This window comes from Cervus canadensis, chromosome 17 (genome assembly GCF_019320065.1).
Source record: "Cervus canadensis isolate Bull #8, Minnesota chromosome 17, ASM1932006v1, whole genome shotgun sequence".
NCBI lineage: Eukaryota > Metazoa > Chordata > Mammalia > Artiodactyla > Cervidae > Cervus > Cervus canadensis.
In genome coordinates, this window is record NC_057402.1 from 34,739,191 (window position 1) to 34,759,651 (window position 20,461).

General features: G+C 40.4%; 1 protein-coding gene across 2 annotated transcripts; it reads right to left on the minus strand.

The window, feature by feature from the left end:
* Window positions 1-9,979: 9,979 nt before the first annotated feature.
* Window positions 9,980-20,358, minus strand: LOC122455265 (cytochrome c oxidase subunit 5A, mitochondrial). Of its 2 annotated transcripts, none has more exons than XR_006273629.1 (5): window positions 20,103-20,307; window positions 15,266-15,382; window positions 13,366-13,487; window positions 11,868-12,032; window positions 9,980-10,145 (listed from the first exon to the last, which is right to left on the minus strand). XR_006273629.1 is itself a non-coding variant. In XM_043490252.1 (5 exons), exons 1-4 carry the CDS (start codon window positions 20,206-20,208, stop codon window positions 11,919-11,921), a joined length of 459 nt encoding a protein of 152 aa, XP_043346187.1. In that variant the 5' UTR covers window positions 20,209-20,358; the 3' UTR covers window positions 9,980-10,145; window positions 11,910-11,918. The 2 variants fall into 2 exon arrangements, 1 of the variants encoding a protein (XP_043346187.1); XM_043490252.1 differs by having other exon boundaries at window positions 11,910-12,032; window positions 20,103-20,358.
* Between the last annotated feature and the right edge of the window lie 103 nt (window positions 20,359-20,461).

Below are 20,461 nucleotides of genomic sequence, written 5' to 3' on the forward strand. Positions count from 1 at the left end.
TTTTCTGGAACTCTCTTGCTTTTTTTATGATCCAGCGGATATTGGCAATTTGATCTCTGGTTCCTCTGCCTTTCTAAAACCAGCTTGAACATCTGGAAGTTCTCGGTTCACGTATTGCTGAAGCCTGGCTTGGAGAATTTTGAGCATTACTTTACTAGCGTGTGAGATGAGTTCAATTGTGCGGTAGTTTGAGCATTCTTTGGGATTGCCTTTCTTTGGGACTGGAATGAAAACGGACCTTTTCCAGTCCTGTGGCCACTGCTGAGTTTTCCAAATTGCTGGCATATTGAGTGCAACACTTTTCACAGCATCATCATTCGGATTTGAAATAGCTCACTGGAAATTCCATCACCCCACTAGCTTTGTTTGTAGTGATGCTTTTAAGGCCCACCTGACTTCACATTCCAGGATGTCTGGTTCTAGGTGAGTGATCACACCATTGTGATTATCTGGGTCGTGAAGATCTTTTTTGTACAGTTCTTCTGTGTATTCTTGCCACCTCTTCTTAATATCTTCTGCTTCTGTTAGGTCCATACCATTTCTGTCCTTTAACGAACCCATCTTTGCGTGAAATGTTCCCTTGGTATCTCTAATTTTTTTGAAGAGATCTCTAGTCTTTCCCATTCTGTTGTTTTCCTCTATTTCTTTGCACTGATCACTGAGGAAGGCTTTTCTTATCTCTCCTGGCTATTCTTTGGAACTCTGCATTCAAATGGGAATATCTTTCCTTTTCTCCTTTGCTTTTCGCTTCTCTTCTTTCCACAACTATTTGTAAGGCCTTCTCAGACAACCATTTTGCCTCTTTGCATTTCTTTTCCATGGGTATGGTCTTGATCCCTGTCTCCTGTACAATGTCACGAACCTCCGTCCATAGTTCATCAGGCTCTCTATCAGATTTAGTCCCTTAAATCTATTTCTCTTAGCAGCTTTCAAATATGCAATACAGTATTAACTATAGTCACCATGCAGTACATTACCTCATCATGACATTTTATAACTGTAATTATGTCCCTTTGGTCCCTTCCACCCATTTTGCCCACCCCTCAACTACCCACCCTGGCAACCACTGATCTATTCTTTGTACTGTGAGCTTGATATTTTTTGTTTCTTAGATTCCAAATATAAATGAAAGAAGAAACGGCAACCCACTCCAGTATACTTGCCTGGAGAATTCCGTGGACAGAGGAGCCTGGCAGGCTACGGTTCGTGGGTTCACAAAGAGTCAAGACATGACTGAGTGACTACCACTCACTCGCTGATACAGTGTTTGCTTTTCTGTCTCTTATTTCACTTGGTATAATTCCCTTAAGGTCCATGTTGTTGCAGATGGCAGGATTTCCACTTTTGTGACTGAGTAATATTCCATCATGTGTATATACCACACTTTTCTTTATCCATTCGTCCACCAGTGGAGGTTTCCATGTCTTGGCTTTTGTAAACAGTGCTGCTACTAACATTGGGGTGTGTTTATCTTTTCAAATTAGTGTTTTTGTTGTCTTCAGTTAAGTTCCCAGAACTGGAATTATTGAATAATATGGTAGTTCTATTTTTAATTTTTTGAGGAACCTCCAAATTATTTTCCATAGCAGCTGTACCAGTTTACATTCCCACGGAGTGCACTAGGGCTCCCTAGTCTCTACATCCTTGCCAATATAATCTGGTCATTTGGACAGTAACCATTCTGACAGGTAAGGTGATTATCTTATTGTGGTTTTAATTTGCATTGCCTTGATGATTAGTGATTTTGATCATTTTTTCTTGAGCTTGTCAGTCATCTTTTAAGTATGCCTTCTTTGAAAAAATATCCATTGAGATCCTCTGCCCATGTTTAAATTGGAATTTATTTTAGATATTAACTCCTTACCAGATAAATGATTTGCAAATATTTTCTCCCATTCAGTAGGTTACCTTTTAATTTTGTTGGTTTCTGTTGCTATGCAGAAGCTTTTAGTTTGATGTAATCCCACTTGTTTATATTGGTTTTTGTTGCCTTTGTTTTTGGTATTAAATAAAAAAATCATCACCAAGGTGAATGTCAAGGAGCTTACCACCTATGATTTCTCCTAGGAGTTTTATGGTTTCAGGTCTTACATTTAACTCTTTGATCAATTTTTGGTTAATTTTTGTGTATAATGGAAGATAGTCAAGTTTTATTTTTCTGGGTGTGGTTGTTCAGTTTTCTCAAAACCATTTACTGAAGAGATTTTCCTTTCTCCATTGCATATTCTTGCCTTCTTTGTTGTAAATTAATGACCATATATGTGTGGATTTGTTTCTGGGCTCTGTTTTCTGGCCCATTGATCTGGGATTGTGTCTGGTTTTGTTTACCAATACCATTCTGTTTTGATTATTATAGCCTTGTAATATAGTTGAAATCAAGGCACATGATGTCTCCAGCTTTGTTGTTCTTTCTTGAGATTGCTTTAGCTGTTTGGGATCTTTTGTGGTTCCACACAAATTTTAGGACTCTTCATTCTATTTCTGTGAAAAATGCCATTGTAATTTTGATAGGGATAGAATTGAATCTGTAGATTGTTTTGGGTATTACAACATTTTACAATATTGATTCTTTCAATCCATGAACTTGGATTATCTTTCCATTTATTTTTGTCTTATTCAAATTCTTTCATCAACATCTTTGTTTTCAGTGTACAGGTCTTTTACCTCCTTGGTTGAATTTATTTCTAGGATTTTATTCTCTTTGAAGCAGTTGTAAATGAGGTTGTTTTCTTAATTTCTCTGATAGTTGGGTTTTTTTCTTGTGCAGATGATATCACCCTTATGGCAGAAAGCAAAGAGGAACTAAAGAGCCTCTTGATGAAAGTGAGAGAGTGAAAAAGCTGGCTTAAAACTCAACATTCGAAGATCATGGCATCCAGTTCCATCACTACATGGCAAATAGATGGGGAAACAATGGAAACAGTGACAGACTTTATTTTCTTGGGCTCCAAAATCACTGCAGATGGTGACTGCAGCCATGGAATTAAAAGATATTTGCTCCTTGGAAGAAAAGCTCTGACCAACCTAGACAGCACATTAAAAAGCAGAGACATTACTTTGCTGACAAAGATCTGTCTAGTCAAAGCTATCTTTTTTCCAGTAGTCATGTATGGCTGTGAGAGTTGGACTATAAAGAAGGCTGAATGCCGAAGAACTTTTGAACTGTGGTGTTGGAGAAGACTCTTGAGAGTCCCTTGGATTTCAAGGAGATCAAACCAGTCAATCCTAAAGGAAATCAATCCTGAATATTTTTTGGAGGGACTGATTCGGGATCTGAAGCTCCAGTATCTTGGCCACCTGATGCGAAGAACTGACTCGTTGGAAAAGACCCTGATGCTGGGAAAGATTGAAGGCAGGAGGAGAAGGGGACGACAGAGGATAAGATGGTTGGATGGCATCACTGACTTGATGGACATGAGTTTGAACAAACTCAGGGAGATAGTGAAGGACAGGGAAGCATGGCGTCCATGGGGTCACAAAGAATCAGACATGACTGAGCAACTGAACTGAACTGATACAAAATTTTGTATATTGATTTTGTATCCTGCTACTTTACAGAATTTGTTCATTAGTTCTATACTTTCTTTGATGGAGTCTTTCAGGTTTTCTATATATGTCATTTGCAAATAGTGACAGTTTCACTTCTTCCTTTTGGGTGCCTTTTATTTTTCTTGCCTAACTGCTCTGACTAGGACTTCCAATACTATGTTGAATAAAAGTGATGAGAGTAGGCATCCTTGTCTTGTTCCTGATATTAGAAGAAAGCTTTTAGCTTTCATTATTGGGTATGATATTAACTATGAACTTATCATACATGGCCTTTATTATGTTGAGGTACATTTCCTCTATACCCACTTATTTTTGTTTTTTAATCATAAGTGAATATTGAAATTTTCGGGGGGGATGTTGAATTTTGTCCTATGATTTTTCTGCATCTATAGATGATCATGCAGTTTTCATCCTTTATTATGTTAATGTGATGTACAATAAGTCCCCTACATATGAACGAATTCTGTTCTGAGAATGCTTTTGTAAGTACAATCTGTTCATAAGTCCAACAAAGTTAGCCTAGGTCCCCAACTAGCACACTTAGCTATATAATACTGTACTGTAATACAGGGGTCCCTAATCTCCAGGATCTAATGCCTGATGATCTGAGGTGGAGCTGATGTAATAACAGAAATAAAGTTCACAATAAATGTAATGCACCTGAATCATTCCAAAACCACCACTCCTCTCCCAGTTCATGAAAAAATTGTCTTCCATAAAACTGGTCCCTGGTGCCAAAAAGGTTGCGGACTGCTACACAGGTTTATAATACTTTTCACACAAATAATACATAAACACACACACACACACACACCAACATTTTAAATCTTACAATACAGTACCTTGAAAAGTATGCCAGACATGTGAAGTAATTTACTGACTGGCCATGCGACTGCATGTTCGCATCTTTGAAAGTGTGCAACTTCAATGTTCATATATAGGGAATTTTCTGTGTTCTGTTGATTGATTTGTGGGTATTGATTGATTTGTGGATACTGAACCATCTTTGCATTCCTGAAATAAATCCCACTTGATAATGTTGTATGATCTTTTCAATATATTGTTGAATTGTTTCCTACTATTTTGTTGAAGATTTTTTGCATCTATATTCATCAGGGGTGACTTTTTTATCCTGCTACTCTTTCTGAGGCTCTTTTTTCCTATCTCAGCAGGTTTCGGACTTTAGCCTTTGATCTTTTCTACTATTGGTAGGGCACAGGTAACTGATGGATGGAGCGTATGAATCTGCAGGTCTTTCTGGGTTTTCAGGTCACCAGCCTCACCTTAATCCCCACATTAATGCATGTCATCTCCCTCTAGGGAAGATATTTGCCAATCCTCACAGCATCCTCACATGGTACTGCCATACGTCCTTCACATATGTATAAGGAAAGTGAGAGCTGCAGGGACTGCCTGCCTTGCTGAACAGGCCGCAAAGTTTATAGGTAAGAATTGAATCCTTATCTGCCTCAAAAGCCTGACCTGTTTTTATATCGGTCAGATGTATGTCTTTAATGTTATGGACCAAATTGTGCCCCAACCCACCCAAATTTGTATGTTGAAGCCCTAAACCCTGGGGTGCCTTTATTTTGGAGCTAAAGCTTAAAAGGGGGGTGATTAAGGTTAAATGAGGTCATATGGGTTGAGCTGTAATCCCGATGTCATTATAAGAAAAGAGACACCAGGAATTCCCTGGCAGTCTAGTGGTTAGGACTCTGTGTTTCCACTAAAGGGGGTATGGGTTCAATCCCTAGTTGGAGAACTAAGATCTTGCATGCTGCACAGCATGGTTAAAAAAAGATACCAATGTATACACACAAAGAAAAAGGGCTTTTGAGGACCCTGAGAGAAGGCAGCTATCTGCAAGCCAGGGAGATGGAACTCATCAGAAACCAACACTGTTGGCACCTTTATCTTGGAATTCCAGCCTCCAGAACTGTGAGAAAATAAATTTTGTCTTTGTTTTTCAGCCACGCAGCTTATGGGATCTGTTTCCCAACCAGAGACCAAACCTAAGTCACAGCAGTGAAAGTGCTGAATCTCAACCACTAGACCACCAGCGAATTCCCAAACTTCTGTTAAGCCTGTGGTATTATGATTTGGCAGCCCTAGCACACTGATACAAATGACATTCTCCAAATTTTCAGAATCTACTTCCAAAGCTTTATACTTGCTCTAACATACTTACACTTTTTTAAAAATCTTGTTTTCTCTATTTGCAGAGAGCAGGGGCTACTTTCTAGCTGTGGTGTATGGGCCTATTGTGGTGGCGTCTCTTCTAGCAGAGCACAAGCTCTAGGGCATGTGGTCTTCAGCAGCTGCAGCCCGTGGGCTCCAGAGCACTGGCTCAATAGCTGGGCCACACAGGCCCAGCTCCCCAAAGCATGTGGGGTCCTTCTGGACCAGAGATTGAACTTGTGTCCCCTGCATTGCAAAGCAGATTCTTAAAACTAGCGGACCACCAGGGACACTGCTTTGCTTTCTTAAAAACAGTTATTGATTGATTTATTTGGCTGCACTGGTTCTTACTTGCAGCACACAGGATCTTTAATATTCGTTGTGGCATGCTGGATCTTTAGTTGCGGCATGCAAACTGTTAGTTGCATATGGGGTCTAGTTCCCTGACCAGGGATCAAATCTGGACCCCCTGAATTGGGAGCTCAGAAGCTTAGCCACTGGACCACCAGGGAAGTCCCACTAACATGATATTTTTAGAATTAAAATGCTGGGCAGAAAGCTAGTCATGAATAAAAGCATGACCACCACTGTGGAGAGCCAAAGCTGGCACAGAATCGTCATCACTTTTGTTTTGAATGAACTTTCCAAACTTAGGAAAATGATGTGAAATTGGGCCAAAGGAACTTGCCTTTTCAAAACACAAAGATGGACTCCACTTGCTGCTAAGGACAAGCTCCCTGGCATCTGATCAAACAAGAGAAACTGCACTGGTAGCTAGCAAAACTTAGGAAAGAATGGCTAGGCTTAAACCATTTCCCCAAGTACTATGATTATAAAAATGACTGTAATAAGACCTAATCTTACTAAACTCCTTAAAAGCCAGCAAAGTTGCTTCCATTTTCAGATCATAAAACAGAAGCACAGGAAGGTGCTTATCCATAACTTATCCATAGTCATATAACTGCTATATAGTAGAATCAGATTTGAACATAGGTCTGAATACAAACCCACCCTATTGCTACATTGTATTACCTTCCATCAGCTGATGGGTAAATGTAATAAAAAAAAATGCTAGGACATACCAACATAATATCCTTCTTGAGGGGATACAATTGGAATTTCACATCATCTATATAGTACCTCCTTATCCATGGGGAATTCATTCCAGGAGCCCTAGTGGATGCCTAAAACTGTGGATAGTACCAAACCCTGTAAAAACTATGTTTTTTCCTATACATACCTATGATAAAGTTTAATTTATAAATTAGGCACAGTAACAATAACAATATACTATAAGTTATGTGAACATGGTCTCTCTCTCACTTAAAATATCTTATCGTATTAAATTAATGCCTTTTCCATCTTACCTAAGCACTAATCTCTCACTGTGGCTTAAACTTTTGCAGTTTGAGGTTCAACATCGAAACTAGCACACAACTTTTTTCCTTCTTCACAATATCATGGACTGAAGAGTTCTTAGTCTAGATCTTAGCTACCTCAGCACAGGGTTTTTTTGTTTCCTTAAAAGGAAGCACTTCATAGGTTCTCTTTGGCATATGCAAATTGGCAGTATTACTACTCTTGCACTTTGGGGTTGTTATTATAAGTAAAATTTCTTGAACACAGGCACCATGATACCATGACCATCAATCTGACAACTAAGACAGCTTCTAAGTGACTAATGGGATGGAGAGGGAAGGTGAGAGATCTCATTACACTACTCAGAGCAGTGTTCAATGTAAAACTTATGTTATTTCTGAAATGTTCCAGTAAATATTTTCAGACTGTGGTCGACAATGAGTAACAAACTGCAGAAAACAAAACTGCATATACAGGGCGGGGTGGGGGACACTACTGTATTGTCAAAAATGTTTAACTGGATTTAAAAAAGAAAAATACTTAATTGGCTGCATCTGGTCTTAGTAGCAGCACGTGGGATCTTTTGCTGTGGCCCATGAGTCCATGGGGCTCAACTTAGTTTAGTTGCTCCATGGCGTGCTAGATCTTAACTCCCCAACCAGGTATCGAACCCACGTCCCTTGCACTGATTACAAGGTGGATTCTTAACCACTGGACCACTAGGGAAGTCCTGTTTAACTAGATTTTAATGAACAACCAGGAAGATGCAGATGCAGGACATTCTATTCCACCCCAACTGGCCTGGACTCTTCAGAAAAATGAATTGTATGTATTTTATGCCAAAGTTCTTGAAGCATATTAATGGTACTGTGGTTACTTAGGAGGAGAAATTTTTCTTTCTTAGATGTTGCTTAAGTATTCAGGGTTAAAATGTCATGTCTGCAACTCACTTTCAAATGACTGAGGGAAAAGTGTACATAAACTAGGACAAAACAAATGTAGCAAACCATTAACTGCTTTGAAAATTTTCAAAACAGAAAGTAGGGAAAGATAAAGCTAGAGATCCCATTCTGATAGAAGCCCTACCTATCAAGTTGTGTCTCCTATTCTGCTGCTGCTGCTAAGTTGCTTCAGTTGTGTCCGGCTCTGTGTGACCCCATAGACGGAAGCCCACCAGGCTCCCCTATCCCTGGGATTCTCCAGGCAAGAACACTGAAGTGGGTTGCTATTTCCTTCTCCAATGCATGAAAGTGAAAAGTGAAAGGGAAGTCGCTCAGTCGTGTCCAACTCTTAGCGATCCCATGGACTGCAGCCCACCAGGCTCCTCCGTCTGTGAGATTTTCCAGGCAAGAGAACTGGAGTGGGGTGCCATTGCCTTCTCCCTCTCCTATTCTAGCACCATCTAAAGACAATGACCATAAATACTGTTAAGTTTATTTCACATCTCTACTTCTTAAAAAAGGGGGAAAGAAGGATCTTTCTTGTAGGGAATCAGACTTTCATAAAAGGTCATTTGTATTAAACCTTATCAAAACTGATTTTACTTTTTTCCTTTTGTTGGCTGCACTGCACAGCATGCAGGATCTTAGTTCCTGGACTGAGGAGACCAGAGATTGAACCTGTGCCCCCTGGACCACCAGGGAAGTTCCCCCAAACTGATTTTACTAACATTTCCTTACATGGCTTTAGGACAGAAGACATCAAAATTTCAACCTAATATTAATCCAGTTCACCTGATGGAGCAGTCAAACTGGCTGTACTGGAAGTTGCTCAAACCTAGAACCTCTTTATCCAGCAGCTGGCTTCCAGTATTATGGGGCATCTAAAGTAAGACAAAGCTTCCCTGGTGGTTCAGTGATAAAGAATCTGCCTGCCAATGCAGGACACTCAGGTTTGATCCCTGGGTCAGAAGATCCCCTGGAGAAGGCGATGGCAACCCACTCCAGTATTCTGGCCTAGGAAATCCCATGGACAGAGGAGTCTGGTGAACTACAGTCCATGGTGTCGCGGAGAGTCAGACACGACTCAGTGACTAAACAACAACAACAAAGACAGACAGGCTTGTGTATTGTATTCTCAAGAAGTAAACCCATTTACTCAGCTCTTTAAGCAGAAAGCCTCCAAATCTACCACAGCAAATTCTTTGATGTCCAAGGCTAATACTGTACTGCTAGGGAAGAACAGGTAGGGAAGATGAGAAGCACTAAGGGGCTGGCTTCTACAGAGCACATCCTAAAGATTATCTCAATGACTACTTTAAAAACTTTATTTCACCCATTCTTGGGAAGGCACACAATTTGGTCTGTACCCACAGACAACCAACCCTCTAAGCCCAGAGTACTTGCTCGCCCTGTCAACAAGAAAATTCTACACTGGACTTCCCTGGTGGTTCAGTGGTTAAGAATCTACCTGCCAGGGCAGGGGCCACAGGTTTGACCCCTGGTCTGGGACGACCCCACACTGTGCGGGGCAGTGAAGCCCATGCACCACAACCACTGAGCCAGCATGCTGCAGCTACTAAGGCCTGAGCTCCTACGGCCTGAGCGCCCAAGGCTGGAGCACCTAACGCCGGAGCTCCTAAAGCCTGAGCTCCACAAGAGAAAGCCTCTGCTTGCTGCAACTAGAGAAACCCCGCACACAGCAACGAATGCCTTGCACACCCAGATAAATAATTTTTTAAAAAATTCTATATAAAATTACTTAAAAAAAAAATTTAGCTAATTTACCAGCAAGTGCACCCAAATATGTGAATGTAGCTGACTCATGCTGGATGGTTTCCAGAGAACTGAAGCAGTTCTCTTAGCACATAATGTTGCAACCAAACAGTGAAACCAATGACCCTACAGTAGTTTCCCCCCCCTTGCCTTTCAATGCAAACACATGAAATACCTAATTTCAGTTCAAACTCATTTCCCTTTTATTAAAGTCCAAGTTACATTACATGGTTTGGTACTCAACAAAGGAAAACTTGTTCGAATAAGGTAATATGTTATCATCAGTATTTCCAGGTGACTGTTTACAATCAAGTAGCATTATCAGTAAGTCCTTGGGAAGCCCATCTGTAAAAGAAAACATGAAAAATTAGCTGGGAAATAAAGACAGAAATCTTACTAAAAATAACCTCTAGAGCAACAGCCCAAGGAACTCTCTATGTAGTCTCTTCTGCTCTTTCTTAATCCTGCCTGAAATCAACACACCAGATACTAGCTGTTTGGCTTTTTTTGTTGTTATCCACCTGGTAATTATTGAGGTAGTATTCTTTTCTAATCAGAAAAGTACTGGGGAGCTGCTCTCTTAAGAATTTTTAAGTAAAAGAAATACAGTGTTCCTGCAGCTAGAAAATATCCTATATAACAAAGATCTTCTGGACTCCTTGGAATAATACTTGATAAATGAAAGCCTTTTCACATTTCACAAAGACTTGCTATCTGGCTTCAGGGGGGAAGAAGAGATGGTGGTGATACAGAGATGGACAAAGATAAAATTAAGACTCTTCTTTCAAAGCAAGCTGTAAAGAGATCTCAAAATTGAATTCAAAACCTCAGGCATTTTCTGCTCAGTTTGTGGTAGGAAAATTGAATGTAGGTATTCTTTGAGTTTAAGATTTTTAGAGTGTGAAATCAGGTGTGAAATTAGGTGTTCACTAATGGTATCCTAACCATGCTCACTGGTTCTTTATCTTGTGAGGATCTGATACTAGCTCTTTAAATAATTTTGGGTCCACCTTTATTGAAACTTTTGTAAGATAGCTTAGTCCCACCTTTTAAAAATAATCGTCTTCTTACTCTTAGGAAGCAAACCTTCTATTTAAGCCTCATTATTCACCTCTGAGAAATAAGACTATGGCCTTAGTAAATGCTTTAGTACTGCAATGCGTACAAAGGCTATGTGGCATAGTAAAAACAATGGACTCTGGAGCCAGACTGCCATGGTTTAAATGTGGGTTCCTCTACTAGTTGTATGACTTTGGACAAGGTGCCTCGTTTTCCTCATCAGTAAAATAGTAAAATGGGAATAAGTGTAATAATAGTAAGTACTTCACAGGACTGTTCATGAGGATTAAATGAGTTTATAAAGCACATAAAACAGTACCTCACACATAATAAGAGTTATATACACTATATGTGTTTGTTAAATAAAATAAACGTAAAGAGTTATTACTTATGTATTTTTTTCTGTTTTACAAAGCATTTTCTGCATACTGCTCACTACCCGGCAATCTTGTGGCTGGTTTCATTACCTAGTCTGAATTTTCCACAAGATATCAGGTTTGTATTATCAATGAATATTAAATATTATATTTCAACTTGGGCATACAAAAACAGAAGCATCAAATTAATAAAACCCTGCCATTAAAAATATAGATGTATAAAAGCATGCATGATGAATACCTGGTATGTAGTAGATTACCTTAATTGAGGAGAGGTTAAAGAGGTGGAATTAGGAAAAAGGCACAGAGAGGGCTTCAACTCTATGTGAAACCTCTCATTTCTTGGGGGAGAGGGAGAAACTAAAGCAAATATGGCAAAAATAATATTTCAAAATTTGGGTATGGTTACATTTATTCCCTATGCTATTCTTTACCCTTGAAATATTTTATATTATATAGATTTTAAAGTAAGGTTTTTTAACTTGCCTTTACACCAATAAAAGAACAATTACAACAACTAGAAACAACAATTCTAGCTCTTTAATCATCACAGGTACTCTCTAAGCTCACAGCCTCTAACAAAGCCATGAAAAGGTCTTTCTCTGAGAATACTGTAATGCCACTTACTCACCCCTCCCTGGATCCTTTCTCTCCTTATTCAGGTATACCTTACCCATGCGGTTTACACTTTGTCAAGGCCCAGTTCCTCTGGAGTGGAGATTCCCAGTTCATTCAAAGTTGGTCTAAGTTCCTGGATGACATAGGGGTAGATTTCCTTATGAGGTCCTGCTTTGTCCTGATGGCAAAGAAAATACAATTAGCTCCGAAAAGCTGTCTCTATCAACAAAATGAAGCTGAAAATGCTTTCAGTCATATGCAGAGGCTAGTAGCAGAGAATACAAGTCACCTACTTTTAAATTAACATATTTGTTCAAAAGAGAGAGCAACTTACATAGGCACTATTCAAGGTAGTCTGTTAAGACACCTGGAGACTAAGACTACTAAATCCAGGGGGAAAAAACATTTTAAAGCCTTGAGTTACTGGAAAAGAAGGTGGTGATGACAGAATTTTGTGATGGCAATTAAATGTGCCCAGCAGGCAACAGGAATAATTAAGTTAATACGAAAAAAGTTTCTTAATTTGCCTCAATTTGAGAACCTAACTGAATTAACTACCGGTGCTGAATGGATTGATAGCCCACAGAACCCTTAATTATCTTACCCATTTTAGATAAAGTATTGTCATACTTTCCCTCTTACAGACCTTGCATTTCTTTTCTATAGAATATAAAAGTCTTTTCATGGAGAGCTACACGTAGAGAATACTTATTTCCAAGGCAAGAGAGCTTTGAGGAATACTTACCATAATATACAATTACACCTATATTGTCACAACATTCTTCAGAGACAAATATTAGAAGGTCAAATAGACTAAGACAGTGTCAAGTTATTATATTATTCTTCTAACAAATTCTAGGTCTCCTTAAGTGTATTTTTTAAGTATAAAATTCTTATTTAAAATTCAATGCATTAAGTTGTTCATTATAGAAAAATTAAAAAACTATAATCAAATAAAAGGAAAGTATATATCTTTACGCTTCCCTGGTGGCTCAGACGGTAAAGCGTCTGCCTACAATGCGGGTAGACCCGGGTTCGATCCCTGGGTCGGGAAGATCCTCTGGAGAAGGAAATGGCAACCCACTCCAGTACTCTTGCCTGGAAAATCCCATGGACGGATGGAGCCTGATAGGCTACAGTCTGTGGGGTCACAAAGAGTCGGACACGACTGAGCGATTTCACTTTCACTTTCCTCTGGGAAGTCCCATTTTAAGAAGCCACTGGAGACACTTAATTTCATATCACAAGCAGCACAAAGATAAACTGCAATTCTTAATTATTTCCTTAAGATGAATTCTCAAATGGGATTGCTGAAATCCTAATAAAATAAATTCCTGAATAAATTCTTCCAAGTACTCTCCAAAGAGAATATAACCACAATGTACATTCCCTCTAACTATATAAAAACTAATTTCAGGTATTTTAACAAATTCAAAGATACAGAATATGCTAATACCTAAGCAATAGTCCACCTACTTCCAGAACAACTTTAGCATTGTTATTTCACTGACCTTAACAACCTCTAGGATGCGAACTGCACTAGCAAAATCATTTAAACGTCTGCATGCCCGCAAAGCAGCATCGATGATTTTGGGTTCTGGAACCAGGTCATAGCCAACAAGTGTGTTCATCCCTGTCAAATTAAAAAGAGGGGTCACATCAATCTGGAATATCCTCACTTAAACTACAATTTAGTTATCTATATTTTTTTATTGAACCATAGACATGTGATCTTGTCTGTTTGATCCGCTATTCTTTTTTTTTTTTGGCTCTACCATATGGCATGCAGAACTTCCCTTCCATGGATCAAACCTATGCCTCTTGCAGTGGAAGTGTGGAGTCTTAACCACTGGACCACCAAGTAAGTCCCTAGGCCTCTATCATCTCTAAAATGAGATAACTGGGAATTCCCTGGTGGTCCAATGGTTAGAACTTGGCATTTCCACTGCCAGGGCCTGGGTTTGATTCTTGATTGGAGAACAAAGATCCTACAAGCCATGTAGTACAACCAAAAAAATAAAAACCTTGAAAGTGATCTTAAATGCAAACACTATTTTCAAAATTAGCTGGCTTCTTTTCGAACAGGACGGTCATTTTCAACTCACATCTTTAACTCTTAGTACAATGTATGTACTTTGACTGCTTTAAAATAGATCTGACTGAAAAAATAATTTAAAAACAACCAGGGAAATGCTTAAGGAGAAAGTAATGAAGCCCAAATGAGGACTTTAAGGCGATATAGAGAACCATTAGTTCAGAGTCATAAACATTCAACCAGAAAATACTGGGCATGATTACTTTTGGCTCTGCACAAAATGACACATCATAAAATTTAAGATTCTCTTAATGGGAATGCAAAACTGTTCTTTTCATTACTTCTACGGAAGATTATCCAATAAGAATTTCCCTAGTTGCAGCAAAATGGAGTCATTACATACTTCTGGAGAAGTATGAAGGACTTAGGTTTCTGGCTTTTATTAATTTTAAAATATTAATACAAAGGACACCAGTGACTGCAATGCTAGAATACAGTCAGAGAATGAATTCTTCATCTGAGATAAACTGCCTACACTTAAAATTATCTATCAGTCTACTAGCTTGGTTATTATTAATGCTACTTACTCATGTTAAATGCACATTTACAAATTTAGGATAAACAAGTTCTAGCTTACTCTGACAGGACACTTACTCAGGGCAAGACAGATAAATCATAACCGAGAATAAAAATAACAAAAATCCCAAACTATTACCAAGAGGGGAAGAAAACCAAATGACTACTTACACAAATTATCTATTTATTAAGAGCTACACAATTGCTAAATCTTGCTCACCTTGGCCTATCTCTATAGCAGGGCTGATTCCCTCAGGAGACATTTCTGGTTGTCACAATGGGGGGTTTGTGGGGGTTTCAGCATCTAGTGGGTAGAAACCAAGGATGCTGCTAAACATCCTACAATGCAAAGGACAGCCCCTGCAACCAAGAACTGTCTGGCCCAAAACATCAATCGTGCCTCCTTCAAAACCCTGCTTTACAGGAAACACTTACTCTGGAAACTATAAACTTTCCCAATTGCAAGATGCATGACAATACCCAGTCTACATGATACATGTTTTCAAAATACAGCTGACCTCGAACATGGGTTTGAACTCTATGTGTCCACTTACACACATATTTTTTTCATAAATACTACATGATCTGAATCCATATATGAACCTTGGACAGAACTGTGGATCAGGAGGGCCAACTGTAAAGTTGTATATGGATTTTCTATGTGCAAGTGGGCGTCAATGTCCTTAACCCCCAAGTTTTCCAAGGGTTAACTGTAGTTACTCTTAACAGAGTAGTGGAAGACTGCACAGCAGTTCATAATTCTGTATCAGAATAGACACATATGCCCGTGTTCCAATTACCTTTACGCAACTCCCAAGCATCAATATCTGGCTTATTGAAGTATGTCACCCAGCGAGCATCAAACTCCTCGTCTGTCTCATGTGACCCATGGGAGTAGCAGCGAAGTGAGTGGACAGCTACAGGGGAAGAAGAACAGTAACTTCAATGTACAGAAGTAGGACTTGACTGGTTTTTTCCTTTTTTGGGTGTATCTTAAAATACACACAACACAAAGTCTACTATCTTAACCATTTCTAAATGTACAGTTCAGTGGTATTACATTCACTCAATGCCTTAGGTGTTGAATCAGCTATGCATGTCATGGTAGAAAAATTATTCACCAGATCAAATGAAACAAATCTTATGTACTGATTTGAAAAAAAAATCTTAAAAAACTAAGCACAGAGGGACTTCCTCGGTGGTCCAGTGGTTAAGGCTCTGAGCTCCCAGTGCAGGGGGCCTGGGTTTGATCCCTGGTCAGGGAACTAGATCCCACTTGCCTCAACTAAGAACCCGCATGCTGTAATGAAGATCCTGCATACTGCAACTAAGACCCAGCGCAGCCACACACACACACACAAAAATTATCAAGCACAGAAAAGTAAAACAAAGAGTACCACAGATGTATGTTTATGCTTTTCTCACTTATGTGTAATGCTGGTGTGTAACTGTTAACAGTGGTTATCTTTGGAAAGAGAAATTTTCTTTATACAGTTTTATGATAAACAGCATTAATTCCTAATTTAAAATAATGTTCATTCTTGGGAATGCCCTGGTGGTCCAATGCTTTGTGCTTCAACTGCCCAGGGCCTGGGTTCAAGCCCTGACTGGGGAACTAAGATCCCTTAAGCTGCACGGCCAAGAAGTAAGTAAAACGATGTCCAGTCTGTTTTTTTGGCTGTGCCATGTGGCATGTGGGGTCTTAGTTTCCAGATCAGGGAGGAACCTGTGCCCCCTTCAGTGGAATCACAGAGCCCTAACCACTGGACTGCCAGGGAATTCCCTCCATTCTAGTTATTAAGCAAATTTCTAACATATATTTTCATAATTTAAAAAGTCACCACAATGATACACACATGCACCACAAGTGAAGAATAGCCCCCACTCACACAACTAGAAAAAGACCACTAGAAGCAATGAAGACCCAGCACAGCTAACGATTAAAAAAAAAAAAAAAAGTTCACTTACACTCAATGAAAAAAAGTTTTATTAGATTTCTAAGAAGTGAGATTTTTAAACATAACACTATCAAGAAAACAAGACACCCTTAGCAGTCTGCTCCCAATCAATATACCCTTTTCAGTACCATATGAAAAGACTTTCATTTTCAGTTTCTACTTGTAACTGGACAGTGAATTGGGAGTTAAGAAATCTAAATTCCTTCTGAATAGCCTCTGAATGGGGCAGGAGGTGGGAGAAGGAATTTTTACCTTTGGGTTTTAGAAGGCAGTAGAGCCTAGTGGTCAGATACTTCTAGGCTCTTCACTCTCTTGTTGTTAATTAACTCAGGTTTTATACTCCTTGTCTGTAAAATGCAGATACCACTACCTTGGCAGAGTATGATAATTAAAAATGAAAGCCACGTTAAAGTTTTGTCTAGGGCTTAGTAACCTTGTAGGTATGTACTCAATGTAGCTTTAAATTAATCCTTATCTAGAAGTGTCTTAATTGATCTTCTATTTATAGAAATCATAATTCACAGAAATCAAACATTCTTCAAATTGCACCTCTAATTATAAGAGCTTGGTATTAATTTCTAGTTATTTTAAAGGCTTAACATATCAAAAGGGAGAAGGCAATGGCACCCCACTCCAGTTCTCTTGCCTGGAAAATCCCATGAACGGAGGAGCCTGGTGGGCTGCAGTCCATGGGGTCACTAAGAGTCAGACACGACTGAGCGACTTCACTTTCACGCATTGGAGAAGGAAATGGCAACCCACTCCAGTGTTCTTGCCTGGAGAATCCCAGGGACGGGGGAGCCTGGTGAGCTGCCGTCTATAGGGTGGCACAGAGTTGGACATGACTGACGCGACTTAGCAGCAGCAGCATATCAAAAACAACCTTTCAGCCCACCATCACCCCAAATTTGTAAACCATCTTTTTCAAAAACTACAGTTATCCCTAGCTGAATAAAGTGCAAGTATATAAATGAAGTATAAACTGTTAAGCAGTTCCTTATCAAGTTAAATATACACCTACCAAACACAGTAATTCCACTTCTAAGTATTTACTCAAGAAAAATGAAGTGTGTAATTCTCCCCCTAGAGGCAACTATTAAGTGTACCTTCCCAATCATCCAGTAAATTGTTTCGTGATAACGAATTTCTTTTGCTCACTGCTGGGCATGGATTTCACTAGATGACTGTGGTTTTGTTTTCTAAGTGTGAAAAAGATGACCAACAAATGCAAATCCTAGTCAGGGAGATCAATGGATCATCTTCAATGATTTGTTTACCTTCCCTCTGAGAGTCCCAAATTACAAACTGGTATTAAAAAACAAAGACAGTGCCTGAGACAGCTATTTAGAAAACCAAGCAAGCACTGGGAACACACACAGATCCCAGGTTGAGGAAAATACACTCTCCCAATGGTTTACATTATATTCCTTATTCCAGTCATAGGTAAAGCAGAATCTATTCTTCTAGTTATGGACATGCTTAACATTCTGATTTTTAGGTAAATTATATCCCTCACACCACCCCTATGTACAGCATTTCCACCCAGTTTTAGGCTTATATGGTAAACTATTTTGGAAAACAATTACTTGGTGTTTTTATATAAAGGTTCCAGAGTAGAAAAAGGGAAGCATCTGTAAAAAAACTGGGACATTTCTAGGGCTACAATCTAAAAATCTGTTTCTAACACTGCTTTTTGGCATTCCGTTAAGCAAGTTGTTTTTTTTTTTAAAAGCAAACATATTTAGAAAAATTAAGTGGCTCATTAATTCCCTTCAGTAACTAAACAGCTCCGACAAAGCTCAAAGAACAGGCATTTTGGTGGTGGTGATTCTAAGGCACAATGGAAAGAACTGACTAATGTAAAGGGTACATAGACAAGCTCAAAGACAGCTATACAGAAGTACAAGGTCTAGGGGCCCAAAGGCTGGAAATCTATAAATGTGGGAGTGGTGCAGAAAAGGCTGGAAGGTAATAAAAAATGCTACTTAAATTTAGCCCTCCACCAAGAAAGAGAAAGCAGAAACTCCTCCCACCTTTTCATAGCCTATCAGGGTAAGGAATAGGGGTGAAGATGCTGTAATTTTAAGGGTTGGCTGGAGAATCTAGCAATTATTCAAAATATTTAATTATCTAATTCAGTAGTTATTGGAAAACAATTCTGTTACAAGCTGGAGGTAGGTGGAGGCTCAAAGTGGGACAAAATAGGAAGTTTGGGTTGCTACTTATTTACAGCAAACTTGAAGCTCTCCAGGTTAACCCCTCCAGAGCTCTTTCATTAGACCTTGGATAGCCTCATCCAAGAATCTTAAGCCTTTCTGACTTTTAATTGCATGAAATTTCTTCAGTCTCATAATGATAATAAACCTCACCTTTAATATGCAAAAATGAAAGGCACTATAAAAATAAAGCAAATATGTTTCAAGCATCTGTACCAGGAAAGGTGCTGAGAGTTGACATTATCTCATTTAAACCTCACAACTATTAAATAGTATCCCAATTTTAGACTTAGCCAACTGAGTCTTAGGGTTTAACTAACATGTCCAAGGTCACACAGCTAGAAAGTAGTTGACATCAATGTAACCATGACTGCCTCCTTGCGGCAAATATTTAGGTTTATGGGACAACACCTAAAATAAAGTTTTTGTATATGAATTATGCTTAAGAGAGCGACTAGAATGATTAGGAGACAAATCACTTTGTCTAACCTTAGCAAGAGTTTGAGTTCGTATGCTTAAATATTCCTGCTTAGGGGCCAAATTTCATAATGTAGCATATACTACCATCATGGGCCAAAATCAAAGTGCAGTTAAAATAATTAAAAGTGCTAGACACATAGTCTCCAGGAACAGACATAACCGGAAGGCAGAACAAGAGACAGGAATCAGCAGAACATCTTATACTCCGCAATCAGGCTTCTAACCGGAAGCAAAAACATAAAGCTTCCCCATATTTGCAGAACCCCCTATTTCTGGGTTTGTGATATACAATTTTCTAAATCAGAGTCTTATCATAAGATCTATCAAGTCAGTCCCTCTTCCAGGCCTCAGGAAATAACTACACACGTCGATCTATCGTAAAAGCGAAAGAATTAGAACGTGGCACAGCAGTCTCTAAAAATACCAGAGTGGTCTGGTTAAGTTACCACAAAACGCTAACCGAGATAGGTCTGATGAAAAGACTATAACTGTCGCACACGGAAGTATAACGTGTTCTTGGAAGACGCTAGAGGCGGCGGGGCCGGGGACCCCGGAGGGATCACCCCCGCCCCTACCCTGAGCTCAATGTCACCTTCGCCGAAGCGCTGCAGGCCGGCGGTGGCCACTCCTAGTCAGGTGGCCGCAGGGTCAGCGCCGGGGCACGGTCACGGCCTGGGGACCGAAGGGGTCCGGTGGGCGCGGGAGGTGCGCTGCGCCCCCTCCTAGGCGCCCACAGCAGGTCCACATTTGATCGGTCGGCGGTGCCCGCACCAGGAAGTCGCGCCGAGGGGGGTCCCGGGGGCGCGCCCTCGAGTCCTCCACAACTCGAGGCGACGGCGAGAACGGCCAGCGGTCACCAGGTTCGGCCGCCGGCCCGCAAGGCAGGAGCTAGGCCTCTGGGAGAGCCTGCCATCGCGTGGCGGCGGGGGCCCAGGTCACCGCAAGGACACGCGGGCGCGGACAGCGGCAGGCGGGAGCCTTACCGGCGGCGGGACCGGGGGCCGGAGTGGGGTGCAGGAGGCCTCGAGGGCTGGCCCGGGCGACTGCGGCTGCAGCTACAGAGCAGCGGCGGACAGCGGCGCCTAGCATGACGGCGATGGCGGCGCACAGGTTAAGGCTGAAGAGAAGCCGGGTGTGAGCCCACGACCGCTCGGGAGCTCGTGGGGGCCGGACTCACGCACCGACGCACGGTGGGCGGAGCATGAGGGTCCGCCCACTGCGGCGCTCGCGCCTTGGCGGAAAGAGGGCCTCACGCAGCCGCCGGCGGGCTACGGCGGCGCGCTGAGGACAAACTATTTCGGCACCGCTTCCCCACGGTTCTCTAGTCCCTTGGATTGCAGCG